This window comes from Oratosquilla oratoria, chromosome 43 (genome assembly GCF_046742065.1).
Source record: "Oratosquilla oratoria isolate Oo_2021 chromosome 43, ASM4674206v1, whole genome shotgun sequence".
Classification (NCBI taxonomy): Eukaryota; Metazoa; Arthropoda; class Malacostraca; order Stomatopoda; family Squillidae; genus Oratosquilla; species Oratosquilla oratoria.
This window is the reverse complement of record NC_134819.1, coordinates 14032205-14059661: the sequence shown is the minus strand read 5'-3', so window position 1 is coordinate 14059661 and position 27457 is coordinate 14032205. Positions and strand designations below refer to the sequence as shown.

At 39.9% G+C, this 27457-nt stretch overlaps 1 protein-coding gene across 16 annotated transcripts in view; it reads left to right on the top strand.

Moving 5' to 3' along the window:
• The window catches only part of Fit1 (Fermitin 1), a 262377-nt gene that overhangs the window by 226858 nt on the left and 8062 nt on the right, over positions 1-27457 (top strand). For 13 of the 16 annotated variants that reach the window (XM_076180055.1, XM_076180056.1, XM_076180062.1 and 10 more), the window contains 4 exons: positions 4705-4880; positions 13878-14109; positions 14285-14497; positions 19901-19936. In XM_076180055.1, the coding sequence (XP_076036170.1) occupies positions 4705-4880; positions 13878-14109; positions 14285-14497; positions 19901-19936 (657 nt within the window). Of the gene's footprint in view, positions 1-4704; positions 4881-13877; positions 14110-14284; positions 14498-19389; positions 19420-19900; positions 19937-27457 lie in introns of all 16 variants that reach the window. The other 3 variants (XM_076180065.1, XM_076180054.1, XM_076180053.1) reach the window with 2 other exon arrangements.

Sequence of the window (27457 nt, the reverse complement as noted above, 5' to 3'; positions counted from 1 at the left end):
GCATTCACTGTTTCTCTGTTCAGTTTGTTCCAGACATCAATCACTGTGTGTGAAGCTATTTTTTCAGGTCTCTTCTGTAACTGTCTTTAGTTTCTTTTTATGTCCTCTTGTTTCTCTTCTGTCCCACTTTAATAAGTTGTCTCTATCGAGAACTTCCATCCCTTTTCATAATTCTGAATGATATTTTGACACAGCCCAGAGAGATTTTTCCCTGTCTTCAATATTTCTGCATGAGGGGATGGAGAGGGGGGGGTTGCAGGTTAAATGAAGTGGCCTTGCTGTGTCTTGCTGCATTACTTCTGACCCAGGGTGATGGGTGAGATGCAGAGATGACCTGTCTTCCATGAGGAACCAAGATGAGAGGGAGGAAGGGGTGATGGATGTGAATGGAATGGGTGGTAGTGGAATTATGCCTTTTGACTTTGGCTACCTCCCTAGTATGGGGGAAGCCCTTGATATATGTATGTATGTATGTTTAATTAAAAACATGTGCTTTGAATTGTGTTCTGTATTTAGGCAGATTATTAATTCTAAATATTGTTTTCACTAGCAAACACGCTGTGTAGCAGGTTTGTTTGATCAAGTCTTTGAACCTTTTGTTTAGAGTGGTATTGTGGTCTAGTAGGTGTACTGTTGCACTTCTGTTGTATCATTTATATTCTAGCACCATGTTGCTTCCATTGATATAAGAAACGATAAAGGTCACATTACTAGTTCCAGAAAATTGCATAGAGTAACTGCCTCTATATTTTGATCATAAAAATGTGGTGGGATTTAGGAAAATTTTTAAAGGGTGTTCTTATATGGGATTGGCATAGAAATTGAAGAGAATGGAAAGTACATACATACACACATGCAGCGGTCGAAGTCGGACAACTGGAAAGAGCTCTGCTGAGCTAGGCAGCGCTTTGTCGCTAGAAAATTTTGGAATGGCACCAGTTGTGTTTACAAATGAGAAGGGAGATGTGAATCTCAAGTGACCAAAATGGAGTAATCTTTGCACATTTTAGTGCTGATTACTTAAAAATAGAAGAGAATAATAGTGAAATAAGGAAGAATGAACTAGCAAAGAGATGTCTGGATATGAGTAGGGTGGAATCGCCGCTGGGGGTAAATCCCAAACGAACATGTTTGAATGAAACCCCCAAATCATACCAAAGGTTTGAGAACTACACTTTTTCTGGTTTTGCAAGAGAAGATGGAAATTTGGGTAGAGGGGTAGAAATGGATAGAGAGCCTAGGTATAAAAATATTTTGAGAAACGGGAAAATTAGTGTTTTGTTAGATGAAATAATTGAATTGAAAAGTGAGCACAGTGCAATGTACAGAGAACTAGCTCAACTAAGAAAAGCAAATGAAGAGACCAACAGGGAGCTTGATGAACTGAAAAAGGAACTGAATATGATCAGAGGTGAGAATGAAAGAATGAAAAATGAGCACATAAACAAGAACAAGGCCTTAAAAAAATAAGTGAAGGAGCAAATACAGGCGGTGACCAAGAAAATGGAAGAGACGATCAAGGAGACAGATCTCCAAGAGATAAAGAAACACTGGAGAGTCGAACAAGAAAATAAAAATTATCTTTCAAAAAAATAGTAGAACAAGTGAAGGAAAATGCCAAAGAAATGGTAATCAAAGTAATTAAGGAAAAAAGAAATTTAGTCAGAGACACAGTGGATAAAAAAAGTACATTAGTTTATGGTACTAAAGAGAAACATGATGTACCTAGATATCAGAGAGAAAAAGAGGAGAAAAAGATTACTAAAGCAATTCTGAAGGAGATTCAAGAAGAAGGAAATATGGCAAAGAAATAGAGGAATTGCATAGAATGGCAAAATACTCTAAAGAAAAATAATATAGGCCATTAAAATTAAAACTTAGGCCTCAAATGATAGCAGAAGTACTATCTAAAAGATACAAAAATGTATGGATAAAAAAAATGAGCAATGAAGAAAAGGGAAAGAAAAGGAACTTGGAAATTAAACAAATGAAAAAAGAATGAAGACTGAAAAGATTTATTTATTTTTTTCTTACCTTAGGCTGAGAAAATGGTTTATATATACATATATATATATATATATACACATATATATATATATATATATATATATATATATATATATATATATATAAAAGGAAACGTAATAGAAAAGGACGAGAAAGGAAAAAACTAAAAATAGCTTATACCAACATAGATGGCATGGTTTCAGGACTGACCAAATCAAATGATTATCTGGTATTAGAAAAACCAGATGTATTGGGAATTGTAGAAATGAAATTAAAAAGTCCACCACCAAACACTGTGGGACAAGGTCTGTACAACCATTGGATGAAAAACAGAAGGGAGAAACAGGGTGGAGGAGTAATATTTTTGACTAGGAAAGGCTTAAATGTTACCAAGATAACAGAAGGAAAAAACAATGTGGAATTGATTGTGATGAAAGTTGAAAACAGTGACATGAAAAGTAGAAAACTTGTAGTAATGTATGTACCCCCCAAAACATAGTTTTGGACAGAGAGTCATTCCAAACTGATGGAAGGCACAAAGAATGTACTAACTGATTTACTGAAAGGAGGAAATATAGTAATGGGTGACTTCAACTCCAAAGAAATATGTTGGGAAGAAATGACAGTGAAGGGTGGAAGGGTGGAGAAGATCTCTGGGGAAACATACTACTGGATATGACCATTGAATACACAATGGGTAAAAGAAAATACCAGATATAGAAACAGTGAGGAATCATCGAGACTAGATTTAATACTTACTTCAGAACCTGAAATTGTGGACAGAATTTATTACAAAACCCCAATTGGGAAGAGTGACCACTTACTAATAGTTCAAACTAAAAGAATAAATGGATTTGAGAAACATAGAAAAGGAAGACTAATGTACAACAGAACGTATTTTGAGAAACTCAGAAAATTCTTTCAAAATGCAAATTGTGAAAACTTCTTAAATGAAGAAACAAAGATGGAAGAGAAATTGAACATACTAAAATTTGCTCACACTCAACACCTCACTGCTTCCCTCACTTTTCTTGCTTCTCCCCTTAATTCCACTCTCAATATTCCATTCATTAATTTATCTGGTAATCCACTGGCCTATCGCCAGAACACAAATCTAGTGGGAATCTTAATGCTGGAGTAGGAGATGAATCATTTGGTGGAGTATTAGGGAGGTATGGATCGGCAGGAAGGAACAGTAGCAGAGAGATATTGGAAGAGTGTATTGAAAGTGAAGTGATGCTAGCAAGCAGCATCCAAGAAGAATGGAAAGCAAAACAATACATGGGGCAGGGTGTTGGTTGGAGGGTAATTGAGAGGCTATGTCATGGTACCCAAAAGAAGGATTGGAAAAGTTCTAGAAAGGGAACTATCAAGGGAAAGTTGTAAGAATAAATACATGATTTTCTGGAAGGAAGGTGGATTAAAGATATCAGAGGGAGGCACCCTCAATAGAGAAATGTGATTAGGGGAAAGAAACTTCTTTGTATATAGAGAGATGGAAAAAATTGTCAGAGGGAATTGAGGGAATTAATAGGTAGATATTTGAACATTTTTTTAGGTGATGTTAGAATATTAGATAGAATTTTGACCCATTAATTTTTCAGAACTATGAAGGAAAACCTATATAAGATTTACAATTGAAGCCAGAATGGAATTTGATATAAATGTTTGTAGCTGGATTGAAATGTAGGAAGGCCAGAATAGAACAAGCAGGACATATAGAAATAGGCTGGATAAGGAAAAGGAATTAGATCTAATTGCAAAGAGCTTGCACTCACACAGTTAATGAAGACTGAAAGTATTTATAATCCTATGGTTTAGATGAGGGCTTTGAGTATGTTGTAGTGCTTTCAATCATACATTATTTAAGACAAACATTCTTACTCACAGATTACCATGTGTATGCATACCTGGAATATGGTAAGCACATACATGGAAGTTTGATTTATACAATTTAGCACTGCTTGTACTTTTCATCATTTGAGGAATAGCTTGGATTTAGTATATAGAGTGAATTTGTGCACTGAATGTATACATTCTTATGCACATCACACAGTTTAAGCACCTTATTGAACAAGATTTTTGTGCACTTTCATACCGTATATGTGATTTGAATTCATCATATGCTGTGATGCTATTTTCAAGTAGCTTTCATTCATATTTGAACTATGAGGATATCTCTGTGCAAATAAACTTTGTATTATTTTGCACAAATAGTTTTTGTGGGAAGTGAACACAAGATCCTTTCTTGGGGAACCCATTATAGCCTTGCAGAAATAAATAATACACTATGAAGCATGATTTTCTTAAAAAGCATGTCTTGAAAGAGGCAAAAGGAATGAAAAATGTCCTTTCCCATGCCAAGTCATCTCTGTGGGAGATGGGGATGAGATATATATGGTTTATGAAAACAAGGGCTTTGGGTATGTGTACATGCATGCAAGGATCTTCGTAATTCTTTTAAAAAAAATCATGTAATAAACCCTGTAGTTTATTTATTTAGTATTACTTTTTTTTAAGTAGTTAATGGTTTAGGAGACTTGTTATGACATTGATATTATTCAGCAGTTGGACGTATATGAGTTATATATGGTTACATTTTTCTAGGAAACGATAGAAAAAATATAATATTGAGATAAAGGAAAACCCTTTTTGAGATATTGTTCCAATATTGAAATTGTAATGTTTTCATTCCAGTTACAAGTTAACCTTCAGATGAGCCAGCCTCAACCAGAATTAGCAAATGGTGGTGAGGATGATATAGAGCGTGCACTGAGTGAACTACAGATGTCATTGGAAGGATCGCATGTTTCAAGCACACCGGGTGATATCATGCATGTCCCAGAGCTTGCAGACACACTCAAATTCATGAAGTAAGTTGTTTTCTTCCTTCTGGATCCTGGTTACCATAAATCATGGAATAGAATTACATGAATCTAAAGAAATAAAGGTATAAGAATAAGGAAAAAAATTGTTTCATGTTTGCTAACATCAAGATTTTTTTTCTTCCATTTTTAAGTGAAAATAGGTTTCAAGAGTAATTTGGTGTGAATGTGACTGTTGATGACTGATTTTGGTTAAATCATGTAGGCAGGAGAGTTTATTGTCAGGCTGCATGTAATTGTCTGTCTATATACCAAGAGCTTTTTCCCTCTTATAAGGGAGGTAGCCATGTATACTCCCACCCATTCCACTTACATCCATCACCCTTTCCCCCCTCTCATCTTGGCTCCACATGGATGATGGTCATCCCTATATTCCGCCCACTGCCCTGGGTCAGAAGCAATGTAGCAACATATTACACCCACAGCAAGGACGCTTCACTTAATTGGTGCCACCCCTGACCCCTCTGGAGGATATCCCTTTGGGCTGCATCAAAACATCACCTATACACAAGTGCACACACATAAACGAACCACTGAACTGTCAACAAGATTTCCATAGGCTGACAAATAAGATGAATATTCTCAACAGTGCAAGGATAGCAAGAGGCCTGGCTTGTATTGAGTGGGAGCGGGAGCACTTGTGGTTGCCCAAAATGATCTCTGTATTTATACTACCTAGTTGGATTTTGCGGGAAGGGGAGCTACGCGGTGTCCCATCTTTGTATCTTGCAGTGTCTAGTTTGTTCTTAAACTCATGAATGGGTTTGTTCCAAGTGTCCACCACTCTATGTGGAAAACTGTTTTTCTTCAGATCTCTTCTGTAGCTATGTTTTTTTATTTTCTTTCCATATCCTCTTGTGCTTCTTTTGTACCAATTTAACAGGTCCTCTCTATTGAATATTTCTGTGTCCTTCATGATTCTGTAGATGGTCAGTAGGTCACCTCTCTCTCTTCTTTGCTCCAGAGTTGGTAACTCCAGTTTAGCCAATCTCTCCTCATATGACAAGTTTGCAAGTGTAGGTGCCATTTTTGTGGCTGCTCTCTGGATTCTTTCTATTTTCTTTATATTCTTTTGGTACTGGGTGACCACAATGTCACTGCATATTCTAGTCTAGGCCTTCTCAGTGTGACCAATATTTTTGTATAATTTCTTCGTCCAAATATGTAAATGCCACTTTTATTGATCTTAGCAAGTTGTAGGATTCTCCGACAATTTTGTTTATCTGTTTATCATAGGACAAATCATTTGAGATAATTACACCTAAATCTTTTTCGGATCTCTCCTTCTTTACCTCCTTAATTCCACTTTTATACATACATATACCAAGGCTTTTTCCCCCTTACAAGGGAGGTAGCCAAAAAGGGAAAGGCATAAAATCATTCCCACCCATTCCATCCCTGAATACACTCCACACCCCTCCACCCTCCCTCCTAAGCACCTCATGGATGATGGGTCATCCCTGCACCTTGTCCACTACCCTGGGTCAGAAGCAGTGTTGCAAGACACAGCACATCCACAGCAAGGCCACTTCATTAAATCGGCGACCCCCCCTCTCCATCCCCCCATTGCGTAAAAGGAGAAGACGTGGAGAATTCCCTTTGGGCTGCGTCAAATTTTGCTCACATATACTACCTCACCCCCCATCCCCCCGCCCATTCCACCTCATGCATCACAACATCATCCATATACAACCATTCTCCATTCACCCGTCTTCTGTCCTCTCCCGTCCTTCCTCAACAGACATTCCCCTCTTCCCCAAAGCCCCCTTCACCCCATCCATCCACCTCATCCTAGGACGTCCCCTCATGTTCACTCCCTCCACCTCTGCCTTCCATACCTCTTTTACTAGTCTTCACTCATTCTTTCCATGTGTCCAAACCATCCTAATACTCTTTCATCAACCCTATCTCCCAACTCCCTTTCCACCCCTGTTCTCCTCCTCACCTCCTCATTTCTCACTCTATGTAGCCTAGTAACCCCCATCATACTTCTCAGACACCTCATCTCAAACACATTCAAACTCCTTCTCTCTTCCTCTCTTATGTTCCATGTTTCTTCCCCATACAGTGCTGTTGGCACAATCACTCCTTCATACAGTCTCCTCGTAGCATCCAATTTTAGCTGCCAATTTTATATTGTCCTGATATTCTATTTTTGCTTTTTCCAAACTCCATTATGCTCCACTTGTTAATATTGAAGTCCACTTCCCATTTCTGACTCCAATTCCATACCTTATTCAGGTCTTCCTGCAGTGATTCACAATCCTTTTCAGTTTTTACTTTCCTTAACATTTTGGCGTCGTCTGCAAAGAAGCACATGTAACATTTCACATCATCATCCATGTTATTCACATAAATAGCAAACACTATTGAAGTCAATACAGATCCTTGCAGTACTCCACTGATAACCTCTTTCCAACCTGAATATTTTTCTTTGAGCACTACTCTCATCTTTCTACCAATCAAGAAGTCCTCCATCCATTATAGTAGGTTCCCTTGTATCCCTCCATTTTTTTTTTTAATAATTTTTGGCTTGAATGTGACCTCGAATGTGCAGTGTTGAATGTGTATCATGAGAAAATGCAAGGCAACCAAGGCAGATCAGGAGAAAATGGCGATGATTTTTATTTGAATGTCGACATAAACGCAGAGCCCCCTGGAGGCACTATACTGAAGCTAAATATAAATAGAGGCTTTGAAACCCTAAGAGGGGATGGTAGATTGTACAGCAATGATCTATTTTCTGGCTTTGGGGATGAATTTTAATAGAAGCTAATGGGAGAGAGAATTCATGGAATTAAGGAAAGAGATTGTGATTTTAAGGAAAGACTATTTTGGGGCCAATAAAGAGGTATGTGAACTAAAGAAGAAGAATTCCAGAATAGATAGCGAATTAAGTGAATTATAAAAGAACTAATTGAGGTTAAATGTGAAAATGAAAAGATGAAAAACAGTGATACTACCAATAGTGAGAATTTAAAAAAGGTAAAGCACATCATACAGGCAATGTGTGAAAGAATTGAAGAAAACTTAGGTGAGGAAAATCTGCAGAAAATCTGCAGAAGATTAAGAAATGGAATGAAAACAGAGAAAACGAAGAGATACCTTTTAAAGAAATAGTACAACAACAGATGCAGGAAAATGCAAAGGACACAATTATTCAAGTACATGTATATACCAAAGGTTTTTTCCCCCTTACATGGGGGGTAGCCAAAAAGAAAAAGGCATAGAAACCACTCCCACCCATTCCATCCCCTACATATTCCACTCCCCTACACCCTCCTCCCTCCCTCTCATCTTGGCACCTCCTGGATGACGGGTCATCCCTGCATCCTGTCCACTGCCCTGGGTCAGAAGCAGTGTTGCAAGACACAGCACATCCATAGGAAGGCCGCTTCGTTAATTCGGCGACCCCCCCCTCTCTGTCCCCTCATGCAGAAAAGGAGAAGACAGGGAGAAATCCCTTCAGGCTTCCTCAACAGACATTCCTCTCTTTTGTAATTGTTGGCATGGTATGGCGAGTGAAACATGTCTGTGTTTTTCTTCTTTAATTTCTGATCCCAGTCTGAATACAATCGCTGCTGGCAGCCCAGAAGAAAACTCTGGAGGTGCCAGATCTTCCTAGCTAAGTTACAGAAAGGAGCGTTCCCTGTAAGGGGGTTAGCCAATAAGAAAAAAATATGGTATAGGTGGCACTCTGAGAGTTGCCAAAAAGGGAGTATCGATGTGAAGACTGTTGTCTAATGGTTCAATTTCCAGTGGTGACCTTTGACAGGGCTGTGCACGTCGGCTCTGAGTTTGTTTTAAAATGTCCTGCAGTGCACTGATTTATGGGCCTAGTGGTCTGCTTTCACTGTCCCGTGCTTGGCTGAGAGGTCTCTTTGTTGTCTCTTCATGTTGGAGCGAAAGAATTCGTCTGCCGCCTCACATTGGAATGAAATCGTCTGCCGCCTCACATTGGCTCAGCCACGCTATTGTCACCATCCCGGTGACTCTACACTTATAGAAAACAAGGAAAAGGAGAGAAAACACAAAACAAGGTCTTTGTTCAAGACCTTGGCATGAAGGGTATATACATATAAGTTTGGCATATGGATGCCGTAAAAGAAATATACAAGAAGAAAACATATGAATAACATGAGGAAACTTAATTGTATGGATTGGCGGAAAATAGATATTATTTCCGTTCACCTAGGCAATAATATACATTTATGAAGGTGTGGCTCTGTTACAAAGACTATAGTGGGGAAGTGGCTAAGGTGGAATTTGCGAAGAGGATTGGATGTTCTCCTCTATGATCTGAATAGGGAGAGCTTGAGAAACAATAGTTTCTATGTCAAGGCCACGGGGAACCTTTTTCTGTGATCTTTATGCAACAGGGTCTCTGTCAGATTTGACAAATTAAGTGCCTTGACCTTATTGTTAGGAAGTGTATGTATGTGTATATAGTATGAGACAATATTCTAAAAGAAATTGACCCCTAAAAATAAATCTAAGATCACAAATGGTAGCAGAAGACATACTGGCAAAATCAGTTAGCAAAGAGTGAATATTTCAACAATATATGGATAAATCAGAAATGAATGATGAGGAAGGAGAAAGAGAGAAAACACTAAGAGATGAAACTACTTACATACATATACCAAAGGCGTTTTCCCCCCTTACAAGGGAGGTAGCCAAAAAAACAAAGGCATAAAAACCATTCCCACCCATTCCATCCCCAATACACTCCACTCCCCTCCACCCTCTACCTTCGGGCTGCATCAAATTTTTCTCACACATACTTCCTCACCCCCCATCTGCCCACCCATTCCACCTCATACATCACATCATCCATATACAACCATTCTTTATTCACGCCTGTCTTCTGTCCTCTCCCATCCTTCCTCAACAGACATTCCCCTCTTCCCCAAAGCCCCTTTCACCCCATCCATACATCTCATCCTAGGTCGCCCCCTCATGTTCACTCCTTCCACATCTGCCTTCCATACCTCTTTTACTAATCTTTCTTTACTCATTCTTTCCATGTGTCCAAACCGTTCCAATACTCTTTCATCCACCCTATCTCCCAGTACCCTTACCACCCATGTTCTCTTCCTCACCTCCTCATTTCTCACTCTACCCAGCCTAGTAACCCCCATCATACTTCTCAGACACCTCATCTCAAACACATTCAAACTCTTTCTCTCTTCCTCTCTTATGTTCCATGTTTCTGCCCCATACAGTGCTGTTGGGACAATCACTCCTTCATACAATCTCCTCTTAGCATCCATTCCCAAATGTCTATTCCTCATTACACTTTTTAATCCACCAAGGCATTTACTCGCTTCTCTCAATCTACATTCTACCTCCACCTCCACTCCACCCTTTCCTGCCACATTCGCACCCAAGTATCAACTATCCACTTCCTCCAGTCACTCTCCCTAAGTGCTCACTTCCAGTCTGCTGCCACTTTCACCCCTTGAACATCTCATCGCCTTACTTTTACCCACCTTTATCTTCAATTTTCTTTTATCACACTCCCAAACTCTGTCACCAACTTTCTCAATCCCTCCTCTGATACTGCTACAAGCAGTGTCGTCTGCAAACAACAGCTGGCTCACCTCCCACTTTTCTCCATTTTCTTTAACCATCTCTAATCTTTGACCCATCACCCTTGCATTTACCTCTTGCACCACTCCATCCATGTATAAATTGAACAGCCAGGGCGACATAACACATCCCTGACGAAGTCCCACCTTTACCTCGAACCACTTACTCTCTCCATTTCTAATCCTGACACATGCTCTACTACTCTCATAAAAACTCTTGACAGCTCCTAGAAGCTTTCCTCCTATCCCATATATCTGGAAAAATCTCCCACAGTGCCTTCCTGTCTACCCTGTCATAAGCCTTTTCCAGATCCATAAAAGCCAAAAAAAAAACATCCTTACCTTTTCCTATAGCTTTCTCACATATCTATCTTACCACAAAAATCTGATCTATGCAACCTCTACCTGTCCTAAATCCACACTGCTCCTCACCAATTACTCCCTCTGTTCCTCTCCTAATCCTCTCAATCAAGATCCTCCCATAATCCTTCCCAACTACACTCAACAAGCTAATCCCTCTGAAACTACTACACTCACACTTGTCCCCTTTTCCCTTGTAAAGCGGAACAATACAGGCACTCCTCCAGTCCTCCGGCACTCTACCCTCTCTTCAGCAAACATTAAATATCCTCACCAGCCAGTTCCACCATCATTGTACCTCCTTTTTTTTTTTTTAGACATTTTTCATGGCATCCATCCAGACCAGGCACCTTACCTGCTCTCATCATCATAACAACTGCCTCCCACTGTCCCCTCTTCATTTAAGATCTGTCCATCTGTGCTTTTCACCTTTTCTCCACTCAACTTGCCTCCCCTCCCTCTCCTGATTTCCTTCCAAAACATCTTTTTATTGCTTTCAATATTTTCAATCACACTCGCTCCCCATCTTACATCTACTCTTCTTTCTGCCTCTGTTATCTTTTGTTTTGCTTCTCTTCATTTTTCTTTATACCTCTCAATTTTCTCATAATACTTTGCAACCAGTCCCTGAATGCTCACATTTCTCTTTTACTACCTTCTTCACCTTATCTACCCACCACCCCTCCCCTCACTCCCTCCCATCCTCATTGTTCCACACACCATCACTGCACACCCCATCACTTCCTCCCTGAAACACCCCCATTCCTCTTCCACACCTACTTCTACTCTATCTTTCACTACCTCCTACACTTCTTTCAGATTCTCCTTGTACTCCCACTCCTTTTCCTTCATTCAATCAGCCAGCTCCAAGCACCTCTCTACAATCTGCCCTGTTCCTCTATCTCCACCCATCCTCCACCCTCAACTTACCTTCCACATGATCAGACATTCCCCCACTCCCTCCCATAAGAACACAAGCATCCTGAACTCTTCCCACCCATTTCCTGGATACCACCACATAGTCCATTAACCCCTTCAGTACGGGCCAAAATCTCGCTGGCAGCATTAGCTGCCAGACGTGTGATGTTGCGTCATAATACTCACATTATCAAAAATAAAGTTACTGCTGTATTGCTCGTTCTCTTTCACCCATGAATTTTGATAACCATAGAAAATATGATGAAGCCAGTTTACAGAGTATGGGGGGCACGCAGGTACAACTACAATATATATCACAACAAAGATATGTCGTAGCACATATGTAAAATAATACTGATGACCCACTTTCGGAGAAGAATAAGCGAAGATATAGAGATCTGTATATTTCGATCACTTACTGTGATCCTCTTCGGCAGATATAAGTTACAAAGTACAGAACAATATGTATTTATAGTAAAGCAGTGAGGTAACATGAGGGGACGAGGCTCAGGTCAACACGCCCGGCACGCATGCTCGCATCTTGGTGGCTCAGGTCACATGACCGGCGTTGCATGGGCCTTGGTGAGTTTTGTCCACCGTTAATGTTGATGGTAACATTTTATTTATGGCAAAAGAAGAAATACAGTCTGGTGACCATTGACCATGGGAAATGTTATAATTTGGGAAATTGTTTATTAAGGAGGATTCTACTATTTTTCTTCTGAAACTACATTTGGATTTATAAATTATTTCAGCATCGTCCCAATTTATTCGGTGGTTTTTATTGGCGACGTGCTGAAATACTGCGGAATTTTCCTGTCCGTATTTAACAGAGTTCTTGTGCTCCTTAACCCTGGTATTGAGATCTCGACCCGTCTGTCCCCAATATACATCATTGCAATCTAAACAAGGTAATTTATAAACTCCAGGAGTTGTATTACTCTTGGATCTGTGATGTATATTGACAACTTTACTGAACAAATTATTAGGATAATGGAAGATAAAATTTACCTTTTCCTTTGGTAACATGTGAGACAATTCATGGATGGATTTGTTAAAAGGCAATTTTATGCTTCTATTATCCCAATGATGATTCATGGCGGAATGGGAATCTGTTTTGTGAAAACTAATTTTGGCCTTGCTGAGAGCTTTTTGTAAAAACCACGGCGGGTATCCTAATTTTGTTAGTTGATTTTTCACTGAAACGCCGGTCATGTGACCTGAGCCACCAAGATGCGAGCATGCGTGCCGGGCGTGTTGACCTGAGCCTCGTCCCCTCATGTTACCTCACTGCTTTACTATAAATACATATTGTTCTGTACTTTGTAACTTATATCTGCCGAAGAGGATCACAGTAAGTGATCGAAATATACAGATCTCTATATCTTCGCTTATTCTTCTCCGAAAGTGGGTCATCAGTATTACAATATATATAATCAAGACGCCGACATCGGCATCCTCACATACCCACTTGCTCCTCATGACGCCTACGTAGACGTTATCGTATCGAAGGGGTTAATGCCTCATCAACCACACTTCCATCCACCACCCTCTCCCATGTGTACATATGCTTGACTTTCTTCCTAAACACTATAGCTGTCATTAACTCTCTGAACACATCTCCACCATTAACTCCCTGTTATGATTTTTACTTGGTACTACACATTTCCCAACAACTATTGGTTTATCCCTGCCCAAGCATTGAGATCTCCCAATACCACTACATTGACATTCCTACTAAAACTCTCTATGCACTCATTTAAATCTACCCAAAAAGCCCACTTTTCCTCTACACTCTTCTCACTACCAGGCCTATATGTACTAACAAAGACCCACATCTTCCTAGTTTCACCTTCACATTAACCTTAAAGAAACCTCTTTCCACTCTACCACTCTTACCTACCTCCTCACAAACTAGTAGTCACCCCTTCCCTTCCTTGTTCTCTTCTCACTCCTGACACCCTTCCCATTACACTCCCAAACTCAAAATCACCCCCTCCTTTCAATTTAGTTTCACTTAATGCTTCTCTTCCCTTCCCTTTTACTCTCATCTGTACCACACAAAAATTTTGATGTCTTGCATTCCGTATGTTAAACATTATTCCCTTCCTCCCAGACCTCGACGCTTTACCTTGAAGGGCTTCAAGCCATATTGGTTTACATGTCGTGACCTAACACTTCGAATGTACAAGAGCTCGGAAGATACTGGTGGAGACCCAGTGGAGGTGATCAACTTGCGTGGATGTGAAGTAACACCAGATGTGGTTATTTCACAGCAGCGATATGGCATCAAGTTGGAGGTGCCAGCAGCTGATGGTATGACAGAATACCTTATCAGATGTAGTAAGGTAAGGCCTACTTGATCTACTTACATGAATATCTAGGAACTCTTGGCAAGATATCCCTTGATGTGAGAGAATTGGCATTCATTTTTATGGAGAAAAGAGTGTCATAGTACATACATGTACTATGACTATTCAGTAAAAATATGTTAATGAATGCTTCTGAAAACATAATTTACAGGAGGATCAGTATGCTCGTTGGATGGCAGCATTGAGATTGGCTTCCAAGGGAAAGTCATTGGCAGATTCTTCATATGATGGTGAAGTCAAGTCCATCACTGCTTTCTTGTCAATGCAGCACCCAGCACCTGCACCAGTAATCAATCCTGAAAGTCTGGAAATCCAACCAGAGCATTACATGGCTCCAAGATTTGTACGACGGATTAAGGGCAAGGTAAGTTGATATATACAATTATAGGACTAGAGGGAGAATATTGATTACTGTGAAGTTTATTTTTATATAATGAATTTGCTTTAGTGTAGGGGAAATATAATTGTGTATTTATTGACTCTTCATCTAACTGAAGCCTGGCAGATAAACCTTGTGAGGAAAGACTAAAAGTACTGGGTCTGCCAACTTTGAAAGGTTGAAGAGAAAGGGATGATATGATTACAATATTCAGGTCACTAAAAGGGATATATTTCCTTGACAGAAAAGATCTGATTAAAGATGGGAGAAATTTAAGAACTCATGGAAGTAAATTAAGAAAGACCACATGTCTAAAGGATGTGAAGAAATACAGTTTTCCACATAGATGCATAAATAAGTGGAATAGCTTAGAAGGTGATATAGCCCAACCTCAAACAATACACGAGTTCAAATCTAAATATGATAATTGGAAATCAGAGACATAGATTAAGTTGGGACTGTACATGAATTTGAGTCTGGGTATATTATAACATTAGAGAAATGGAGATGGGACCCAATGAATGTTGCTTCTTTCCTATATACTACAGTTATGTAGTATACAAGAAAAAGAATAGTTTCCCACACAGAGTGGTAGGTGTCTGGAACAAATTGGATGAGGCAACAGAATGTGCAAAAACTATACAAGAATTTAAGAACAAAGTAGATGCTGAAAGATATGAAGATGGGTCACTACAAGCATAGCTCCCTTCCCGTATAATACAACTAGGTAGACGAGGTAAATACACACTACAGAGAGACCTAAACAAGGTTTGGAAATGGAGTCAGAAGTGGGAAGTAGACTTCAGCATTAAGAAATGTAGCATAATGGAGTTTGGAAAAAGTAAAAAAAAAAAAAAAAAAAAAAAAAGAATATCAGGACAAAATGCAATTGGAACAAAGGAAGTGAAGAAAGTGGGACCTGAAAAAGACCTGGGAGTAATTACCTCAAATGACTTGTCCTCTGATAAACAAATAAACAAAATTGTTGGAGAATCCTACAACCTGCTTAGATCAATAAAGGTGGCTTTTACCTATTTAGATGAAGAAATGGTTAAAGAAATATTAGTCACACTAATAAGGCATAGACTGGAGTATGCTGTGACACTGTGGTCACTCAGTACCAAAAAGAATATAAAGAAAATGAAAGAATCCAGAGAGCAACCATTAAAATGACCCCAGCACTTGCAAATGTGTCATATGAGGAGAGACTGGCTAAATTGAAATTACCGACTTTGGAACAAAGAAGAGAAAGAGGTGACCTACTGACCATCTACAGAATCATGAAAGGCACAGAAGTCCTTGATAGAGAGGACTTACTAAATTGGAACAAGAGAAACACAAGAGGACATGATAAAAAACTCAAAAAGGATAGTTATAGAAGAGACCTGCATAAAACCAGTTTTCCACACAGAGTGGTAGACATCTGGAACAAGTTGGACAAAACAATAGTAGTGAGACCTCTCATTAACGGACGTTAATTAGCTGTGTTTGTGGTGTTTTCGCTGTGTTTTCGGTGTTTTTGGTGCTGTTGTTTAGTGCGTGCAATCACTATGCCACCCAAAAACCACTCCAAAACACCGAAAACACAGCGAAAACACCGCAAACGCAGCTAATTAACATCCGTTAATGAGAAGTCTCACTGAATGTGCAAAAACCATAAATGAATTTAAGAGCAAACTAGACACTGCAAGATACAAAGACAGGACATCATGAGCATAACTCCCCTTCCCATAAGATACAACTAGGTAAATATACACACAATACACAAGTTCAAATCTAAATATGATAATTGAAAATCAAAGATATAGATGAAGTTGGAACCATACATGAATTTGAGTTTAGGTATGTTAGAAAATTAGAGAATAGGAGACAGGAGCCAATACACATAGTGAAAGATATAAGCAAAATCGAGATAATAGAAAGGGTAGGAACCAAACTGGTCCCCAGCCTGCCAAATAAACCACATGAGGAAAGACTAAAAGCATTAGTGGGGTCTGCCAGTTTTGAAAGATCAAAAAGGAAGGGGTGATATGATTAAAGTATTCAGATCACTAAAAGGGATAGATTGTATTGACGGCAGAGATCTCTTGATTGAAGATGGGAGGGCTTTAAGAAGACATGGGAGTAAATTAAGAAAAAACACATGTCTAAAGCTGTGTCCAGACAATTGGGCATGTCCGATGGGCAGCGTGGTTGGCAGGCAAATTTTGCCAGGCCTGCCTGTGAATGTTGTCCACACAACTGATTTGATGAATGGCTGGCCATGCTTGATGATGCCAGTATCATGTGGAGTCCGGTAGGACAAGCACGCCTAGCATTGTCAAGAAGAATATATTGTACACCATGATAATTGCTTTGTGTTTAAAGGAAAAGAAGAAAAAGAAATGTGGGATGTGGTGGGGAGTGGAAGCCTACTTTGGGTTCATGATATTAACTTGCATCTGGCAGGGTTGAAGCTCCAGCTACTGGGCATTGCCTTAGTGATTTCGCTCGATGAGTACTCGGGCAATTTGACTGTTTGCCCGTCAAATGTGCCCATTAATGGACATGCCCGCCAATTAGGCCCACTCATCTGGACAGGCCTTAAAGGATGTGATGAAATATAGTTTTCCATGTAGATGCATAAATACTTTGGATAGCTTAGGAAGTGATATAGCCCAAGCTCAAACAATATTTGAGTTCAGATTTAAATATGGTAATTGGAAATCAAGGATATAGATTAAATTTGAAGTATACATAAATTTGAGGCTAGGTATGAGAATAGGAGACAGGACCCAACAAGTGTTTCTCCTTTCCTGTATAGTGCAACTAGGCAAATACACATTGATAAGAGAAGTAATAGACAAAAGAATATGTGTTATTCACTGGTATAACTGATGGAATGGATGGGAGTGGTTTTTATGCTTTTATTGTTTGGCTACCTCCCTTGTAAGGGGAAAAAGCCTTTGGTATATGTATGTATAACTGATTTTATGATTGCTTATACAGTTTAGGGTGTTCAAGTGATTCCTCCAGAACTCTTTTAGGGTCAATTTATTGTCCAAGGTCACTTCAAAGCACCTTTGAAACAGTGCTTTGGTGTTGAGTTTTTTGAAGTTTGAAATGACCTGCTGGTCCATGGGCTGGATGAGAGGATTGGTATTAGGGGGCAAAGCTTCACTGTAATGAAACTAAACTACTCCAACAGTTAGTCTTCCAAGCCTGGAGGATGAACAGGAGCATTGTCCATTACCAGGAGGCACTTGAGTGGAAATTGATTTTCCAAGAGGTATTTCTTCACACTCAGGCCAAACATTTCATTGGCCCAATCAATGAAAATTTGCCTTGTGACCCATGCCTTATTGTTAACCTTCCACATCACACATAATTTACTCTTGATGACTTCGTTTTTCTTGGTAACTCGGGGATTTTTGTGATACACCAGTAAAGGTTTCATATTGAAACCTACACTAGCATTACCACAAAACAAAAGAGTTAGCCTATTCTTCATAGGCTTGTGTCCTGGTGTCCTGGTGATGATTTTTCCTGCCTGTTTTGTCACAATCGAAGACTTGTTGGGGAAGGAATCCTTCAGCCTCTACATACTCTTTGAATTCACCAACAAATTTTTTGGCCCCATGTTTGTCCAAATTTGCAGCCTTGCCATGCCCTACCAGACTGTATTTACCTAGTTGTATCTTATAGGAAGGGGAGCTATGCTTGTGGTGTCCCTCCTGTGTATCTCAAATTTGTGTATGGTTTTTGCACACACTATCATTGTGTCCAGACTGTGTATGCCAATTTGCTTCTTGAATTTGTTGAACCAGCCTGTGGTGGCCTTAAATTCACTAACAGCAACACTTATTCCAGGCATTTTCTTTGTGAGATCCGCAAGCAATAGCCTTGCCTTTTCACAAATTATCACTTCCAAAACATTATCTCCCACTAACTCTTTTTCATTGATCCACACCATCACCAACAACTTCTCAACATCTTCAATTATTTGGGATCTCTATTTTGTTAGCACATTTACCCCTTTTGCTATATCAGCTTCCTTTATTTCTTTCTTCTTTGCCAGGATTGTACTGATCGTTGCTGCTGACTTCCCTTATCTTGTAGCAGGATTAGCCACATGTATGCTGCTTTTATACTTTGCTATGCATTCTTTCTTGAATTCTATCATGTTTCTCACCTTCTTTATCAAAGGGCTGCCACTCGAAACTATTTTGCCCCCATGTTGGCTTTTTTAGCAGTTGCACTCAATAAACAAGCACTTAAAACAGTGGACTATCACTAAATGTTTTGTATGTTCACTCAACAAGAAACAAAGGCAAACTGAGTCATGAATGCATGTCATCGAAAACCAAATTGTATGAAAATTAGGCCATACAAAAACTAAGGTTTGATTATCAGTATAGGACTCTCTGTCAATGGCTTCTAGTAGTAGGAAGAGGGGAGCTGTCACCAGTTGTCAGATCTCCTTTTTTGAAAAGATGGAGGAAATATAATTGAAGATGATAGACAGATCTTGGGCCCAAAGTGAAGTCATTAGGGGCTACACCTCCAGATGGAGGTGAGGGTGTTAATGAATTTTGAAGATGAGTGGCAAAGATGTTCACTTTACAGGGTCACCACCAAGTAACCCTATGATTGTTCTGAACTTCTATAACATGTACGAAGAAATGTTGAGTTCAAACAATATAAAAGGAAAGGTGATAAGAAAGATATGATGTGTTCCATGTATGAATTTTTTTTTTTGCACATAATTTGGATTTATACTTTATTAATATGAAAATAGATTCATGTAGTATGATATATATGAAATACTTTATTGTTATAGTTAGATCAGCTTGCATTTGGCACTGAGACTAATCCAGAACATGTTTATCTAAATGCAGACAGGCTCATGCATCCCAGGACCATCTGTGGTAAAAAAAAATATATATAAACAGATCTTGGCAAATTTGATTATGTAGATTCTCTGTAGTTAGCAATAGTAAAAAATTGGGGGATGTTTATGACTTGATAACACGCCGTCAAATTCTGTTGTGTATTGAAAAGTGTGTCTGTAGCTGACATTTCAGATTAAGAACATGGTTATTAAACATCCCTGAATTAATGAAAGTGTACAGCTTTATCAACTATTGCATATAGAAAAGTAGAGCTTATCCTCCAACAGATGTCCACACAAAACCTGTCTTTTCATACTTGTATCTTTATTTACTCATCACTGAAATTGTTGTCCATGTACTTGTGTACCTAAATATGGAGTGCCTGTGTGGATATCTTGTTTAGTTTTCATCCTGTATATATATATATATGTATATATATATCAATATCTATTATACATAATGACTAGATAGCTCTTCTTTTATCTCAAGCCATGTGTATGCTATGCCTTCTCTTCAGACTGGCTGGTGTGCTGGGCCAGTTCCTGAATATTCGGTAATCTTGGGTTGATAGTTGCACCTTTGCCTGTGCCATTCAAAGCATCACCCATTTTGACCCTAAGTTCACCTATGCTAATATGTGTGTACCACCTCACTTTTATTGGAACCCTTTGTCCAATACACTCAAAGTGGCAGTCCAACCCAGCATTTGTACAAAGCCTTCAGCTACAACTGTTTGGCTTTGCTGTTGAGGGTTTTGATTTATTCTGAGTAGAAAAGGGTCAGTCTAAACATACTTTTTTGTGGTCACCTGTTTGTAATGAAATGTTTTTAAGGATCATGGTGGGCTCATATTTTATATCTTTTCTATTGGGCTTTGCTTAACAGTTTTTACCCTCTCTGTACTGTCTTTTTCCACTTTGTTCTGCAGTGGTTTTTAGATGAATGAACTTAGACATTAAATGACCTGAAGTGGGTTTTCATGACCTTGTCCCATTTAGAATATTTTGTGGAACCTGGTTTACTCTTTATAGGTCATAAGTGATACACATAAAATCAAAGTTAAATGCGCTAATTAAGATTATTCTGTGATACAGAAAAGAATATTCATCCAAGAAGTTTGAACCCAATCCATGTGAATAGGATAAGAAGCTAGTAAAGATGAAGAGAGTAGATTTTATTAAGAGGATATTTTTTCCACTTTTTTCATAGATATTTCACTTGCTGTTATTAATCCTTGCTTTTAAGAGTTGGGTAAGGGGTAATAGAGGGAAAAAAGTAATGTGGAAATACTCATCCTATATAATGAAAACAATAAACATGATTCAAATGTTGCACATTATATATGTAATAGGCATAAAAAGTATCTAACTTTTCAAACTTCAAGCCATATAAATGTGTGCATAAGAAATTATGAGTAATATTTGATATTCAAAGGATGTGCAGCTACATTTGTCATTAAATGTACAGCTGGGTCATAGAGTAGTGACTCATACATACAAAGAAACTTTTCCCTCTTCTAAGGGGAATGGATGAGTCTATCCAAAACCCATTCATCACCTCTCACATCATAGCACCCTGTGGATGAAGGGTTATCCCTGCCCCTGCCACACTGCTGGAGTCATAGGTATCACAGTGACTCCCCTTTCCTCCTCCCCCTCATCCACTCATAAAATTTAAGATAAGAAAAACATCCCTTCAGGTCTTGCCATTTCTTCATCAATATTTAACCATTCTCCATTCACTTTTGTCCTTGGTCACCAGATATTCTTCTTGCATTCATCAATTTCATTCATGGTTTCCTCATGATGTTCATTCCACCTAGATCTGCTTTCTCCGCTATTTTTGCTAGTCTTTCCTCATTCATTCTTTCCATATCTCCAAATCATCACAGCATTCTTTGATCTGTCCTATCAAGCAGCTCTCATTACAACCTTACTCTCTGCCTCACCAACATATTTGTCACTAAATCCATCCTTGATATACCTACCATCTCTCTCAAACACTTCCTCTCCAATATGTTCCTCCTTTCAATATTGCTCATCTTCCAAGTCTTGGCTCCATACAGTGCTGTGGGCACAACCACTCCCTCATACAACCTTCTCTTTGCATTCATCCACAGATAACTATTTCTCATAACACTTTTCATTACCTCCTTTACCCTGTAATTCACCTCTGCCTCCACACCTCCATTCACTGCCATAAATGACCCCACTTCCTCCAGCTTCACACCCTTCAAATTTACCTCCAATCTACCACCATTGTCAGTACTTGTACACCTCATCATCTCACTTTTGACCACATTTATTCTCAGCTTCCTCCTTTCACATGCCCTTTCAAACTTCCACCAACCTTTTCAGTCTCTCCACATAAGATAGGGATTTTTTTAAGCAATGTTTCAAGGGAATGTTTTACCCAGTAACTGCACAATAGGGTTTTGTCTGTCATACCCATAATGTGCAATTGTTTGAGGTCAGGGCCCTCGCATGGAGGAGGGGGGGGCGTATGCCTGGGGACAACACTTCTAGCCTGGACTTGGTGCCTACAAGGCTGACAAAATACTCTGTGTGGGGTATTGGTTGCATACTATTGTGAGGTTAAAAACTACTCAGTAGCATGCATCTTGATGCTGAAAGATACAAAGACGGGTCACTATGAGCATAGCTCCCTTCCCGTATAATACAACTAGGTAAATACATCTCCCTTCCCAGCTTCACCTTCATCCACATCAACCTCGAAGAAACCTCCTTCCATTCCACTACATGCTTACCTATCTCTTCACTTACTAGTATAGCCACCCCTTCTTGCCCTCATCCTGTCTTCACTCCTGAGAACCTCCCAACTACACTCCCAAATTCACACTCGCCCCTCCCTTTCAATTTAGTTTCACTCAAAGCCAGCACATCCATCTTTCTTCTCACAAACATACTGCCTATCTCTTCCTTTTTACTCTCATCTGTACCACATCCATGCACATTAAAAGACCCAAACCTTAGGGTACTAGTTGGATTTTTTTTTTTTTTTTTTTAAGGAATGTCCCTTGTGGGGCCACAGGTAGCAGGATTCCCAGTCCTAACCCCCGTCCCGTTTTTTGTCGCCTTTTATGATTTAAGTGGGAAGACTTGGTGGCAGCATTCTATCCCCCCAACCACAGGGTAGGCAAAAAAAGGAAATGAATATTCAGAGAAATGGTACAGGACAGTAACAAGGGGTTGGGGGACAGCATATCAGAGGGACAATTGTAGTATAATAAAAGTGTCATCATTTCCATATGAACAGTGTCTTCCTCTATCACAGACAAAAATGATGTGTGGCTCTGGTCTGTAGGGGTGCCCCATGTAGACCCTAAAGTATCAACTGCATGCTACTTTGCCACAATAACATGCAGCTAATACCCCGTCTTATACTTTATACTGCAACAGTCCCTCTGTTATGCTGTCACCTCATGTGTAATACTGTCCTATACCACTTCTCTGAATATACTTTTCCATTTTTGCCAAACCTTATGGTAGGGGAGAAAAAATGCTGCCACTGAGATTTCCCACTTGAGTTGTAAAAGGCAACTAAAACAGGATGGAGGATAGGACTAGGCATCCTATTCTCTGTAGTCCCAGAAGGGACATTTCTAAAAGAAACAAAAGCATAAGAGAGTCTGGGAGTTTTCCAACTGGAACCCTAAGGTTTGGGTCTTTTAATGTGCATGAATGTGGTACAGATGAGAGTAAAAGGGAGATATGCAGTATGTGTATGAGAAGAAAGATGGCTGTGCTGACATTGAGTGAAACAAAGTTGAAAGGAGGGGCTAGTTTGAGTTTGGAAGTATAGTTAGGAGGGTGTCAGGAGTGAAGAGAGGATGAGGGAGAGAGGGGGTGGCTATATTAGTAAGTGAAGAGATAGGTAAATGTATGGTGGATTGGAAAGAGGTTTCTTCAAAGTTAATGTGGATGAAGGTGAAAATGGGAAGGGAGATGTAGGTTTTTGTAAGTGTATATGTACCTGCTAGTGAGAAGAGTGTAGAGGGTTTAGGGAGAAATGTCAATGTAGTGGTATTGGGAGATCTTAATGCTAGAGTAGACAATAAACCAATAGATGGAGTTGTTGGGAAGTGTGGAGTTCCAGGAAAAAATTGTAGTGGAGAGTTGATGGTAGAGATGTGTCTAGAGAGTTGATGATAGCAAATACAGTGTTTAGGAAGAAAGTCAAGCATAAGCACACATGGGAGAGGGTGGTGGATGGAAGGGTGGACTTTAATGGACTACATAGTGGTAACCAGGAGAAGAGTAGGAAGAGTTTTGGATGTACATGTTCTAAGAGGAAAGAATGGTGGAATATCATATAGTTTTTTGGTGGAAGGTAAGTTGAGAGTGAAGGATAGATAGAAAAAAGAGGAAAAGGACAGAATGTAGGGAGGTGCTCAGAGTAAATTGCTTAAATAAGAAAGAAAAGGAGTACAAGAGGCTGAGAGAGGAGTGGGAAGGCGTGAAGGATAGAATAGAGCTAGGAGTGGAGGAGGAATGGGGATGGTTCAAGGAGGGAATCACAAGATGTGCAAAGTTGGTGTGTGGAAAAAGGAAGACAGGAGGAAACAGAAAGAAGGGTAGTGAGTGGTGGGAGGATGAAGCAAAGAAGGTTGTGGAAGAGAAGAAATTAGCATTCACAGATTGGTTACAAAATAGGATGAGAGAATTATATGAGAGGTATAAAGAGAAGAGAAGTAAAGCATAAAATAAAGGAGGCAAAGAGGAGAGCAGATGTGAAATGGGGTAAGAGTATGACAGAAAATTCTGAAAGTAATAAAAATGTTTTGGAAGGAAATTAAGAGAGGAAGAGGAGACAAATCAAGTAGAGAAGGAAAGGTAAAAGGTGCAGATGGAGAAATGACAATGGAAAAACAGCAGTAAGAGGAAGATGGTTAGATTATTTTAGGAAGTTGCTAAATATGAAGGAGAGTTGGGAAGGAAAGGTAGTTGCAGTGGGAAGTGCTAAGAAAATGACAGTAGTGAATGAGAAAAATGGAGGAGAAATAAGGAAAGATGAGATGAAAGCAGTCATTAGAATTATAAGAGCAGGTCAGGCACCTGGGGTAGATAGGTGTCATGCATAGAGTCTAATAAAGGGAGGTACAATGATGGTGAACTGGCTGGTGAGGTTAATGTTTGTCTAAAAGAGGGTGGAGTACTGAAGGGGTGGCTGTATAGTTCCAATTTACAAGGGAAATGGGGACAAGTGTGAATGTAGTAGTTTCAGAGGGATCAATTTGTTGAGTGTAGTTGGGAAGGCTTAAGGGAGAGTTTTGATTGAGAGGAACAGAGGGAGTAATTGGTAAGGAAGAGTGTGGAATTAGGATAGGTAGGGGTTGCATGGATCAGATTTTTGTGGTAAGGCAGATATATGAGAAAGCTTTAGGAAAAGGTAAAGATGTATTTTTAGGCCTTTATGGGTAGACAGGAAGGCACTGTGGGAGGAATTGTAGATATATGGGATAGGAAGAAAGCTGTTAAGAGCAGTCAAGAGTTATTATTAAAGTAGGAGAGCCTGTGTTAGAATTAGAAATGGAGAGAGTGAGTGGTTTTAGGTAAAGGTAGGATTTGGATAGGGATGCGTTATGTTGCCTTGGCTGTTCAATTTATGCATGGATAGGGTGGTGCAAGAGGTAAACGCAAGGGTAATGGGCTGGGGATTGGAGATGGTTAAAGAAAATGGAGAAAAATGGGAGATATGCCAGTTGTTGTTTGCTGACAACACTGCACTTGTGGCAGGATCAGAGAAGGGATTAACTAAGTGACAGATAAATGTGGGTAAAAGTAAGGTGATTAGATGTACAAGGAAAGAATGTGGCAGCAAATTGGAAGTGAGTATTAAGGGAGACTGGAAGATGTGGATAGCTTTAGATACTTGGGTGCAAATGTGCTGGGAAAGGGATTAGTGGAGGTGGAGGTAGAATGTAGATTGAGAGAAGCAAGTAAATGCCTTGGGGCATTGAAAAGTGTAACAAGAGACCTTTGGGAATGAATGCTAAGAGGAGATTGTATGAAGGGTTGATTGTGCTGCCAGCACTAAGGGAGAGTGACTGGAGGAAGTGGATAGTTTTAGATACTTGGGTGCGAATGTGGCAGGAAAGGGTGGAGTGGAGGTGGAGGTAGAATGTAGATTGAGAGAAGCGAGTAAATGCCTTGGTGGATTAAAAAGTGTAATGAAGAATAGACATTTGGGAATGGATGCTAAGAGGAGATTGTATGAAGGAGTGATTGTCCCAACAGCACTGTATGGGGCAGAAACATGGAACATAAGAGAGGAAGAGTGTAAATGTGATTGACATGAAATACCTGAGAAGTATGGTAAGGGTTACTAGGCTGGATAGAGTGAGAAACGAGGAGGTGAGGAGAGCTGGGGTGGAAAGGGAGTGGGGAGATAGTGTTGATGAAAGAGTATTGGGATGGTTTGGACATATGGAAAAAATGAGTGAAGAAAGATTAGTAGAGGTGTGGAAAGAGTGAAGATGAGGAGGCGACCAAGGATGAGATGAATGGATGGAGTAAAAGGGGCATTGGGAAATGTCATGAGGAAGGAAGGGAGAAGACAGAAGATAGGGGTGAGTGGAAAATGGTTGTGTATGGATGATGCTGTGATGCATGGGAGTGGGTAGGAGATGGGGGTGAGGTAGTATGTGTGAATGATATTTTGATGCAGCCTGAAAGGATTTCTCCCCATCTTCTCTTTTTGTGCATGAGGGGACAGAGTTGGGGGTCGCCAATTAAATGAAGCAGCCTTGCTGTGGATGTGCTGTGTCTTGCTACATTGCTTCCAACCGAGGGCAGTGGGCGAGATACAGGGGTGACCCATTATCCAGGAGGAGCCAAGATAAGAGGGAGGGAGGAGGATGAATAGGAGTGGAGTATGTGGAGATGGAATGGGTGGGAGTGGATTTTATGCCTTCGGTTTTGGCTGTCTCCCTTGTAAAGGGGAAAAAGCCGTTGGTATATATATATATATATATCACATAATTCCGACAGTTGTCCCCGGACTCGAACCCAGGACTTGTACGTTAGCAAGTCTATGCTTCTACCAACCACACTACTGAGGCTATAAAATTCTTCAACCTCGGGGGACAACTGTCGGAATTATGTGATTGACATCGTCATCATTAGCGATTCTATTCAAATATATATATATATATATATATATATATATACATATATATATACATACATACATACATATACCAAGGCTTTTTCCCCCTTACAAGGGAGATAGCCAAAAATGAAAAGGCATAATATCATTCCCACCCATTCCATCCCTGAATACACTCCACACCCCTCCACCCTCCCTCTCATCTTAGCACCTCCTGGTTGACGGGTCATCCCTGCACCTTGTCCACTGCCCTGGGTCAGAAGCAGTGTTGAAAGACACAGCACATCCACAGCAAGGCCACTTCATTAAATCTGCGACCCCCCCCCTCTCCGTCCCCCCATGCATAAAAGGAGAAGATGGGGAGAAATCCCTTCGGGCTGCGTCAAATTTTGCTCACACATACTACCTCACCCCCCATCCCCCTGCCCATTCCACCTCATGCATCACAACATCATCCATATACAACCATTCTCCATTCACCCCTGTCTTCTGTCCTCTCCCATCCTTCCTCAACAGACATTCCCCTTTTCCCCAAAGCCCCCTTCACCCCATCCATCCACCTCATCCTAGGACGTCCCCTCATATTCACTCCCTCCACCTCTGCCTTCCATACCTCTTTTACTAGTCTTTCTTCACTCATTCTTTCCATGTGTCCAAACCATCCTAATACTTTTTCATCAACCCTATCTCCCAACTCCCTTTCCACCACCGTTCTCCTCCTCACCTCCTCCTCACCTCCTCATAGCCTAGTAACCCCCATAATATTTCTCAGACACCTCATCTCAAACACATTCAAACTCCTTCTCTCTTCCTCTCTTATGTTCCATGCTTCTGCCCCATACAGTGCTGTTGGCACACCACTCCTTCATACTCTCCTCTTGGCATCCATTCCCAAATGTCTATTCCTCATTACACTCTTCAATCCACCAAGGCATTTTAAGAAAAG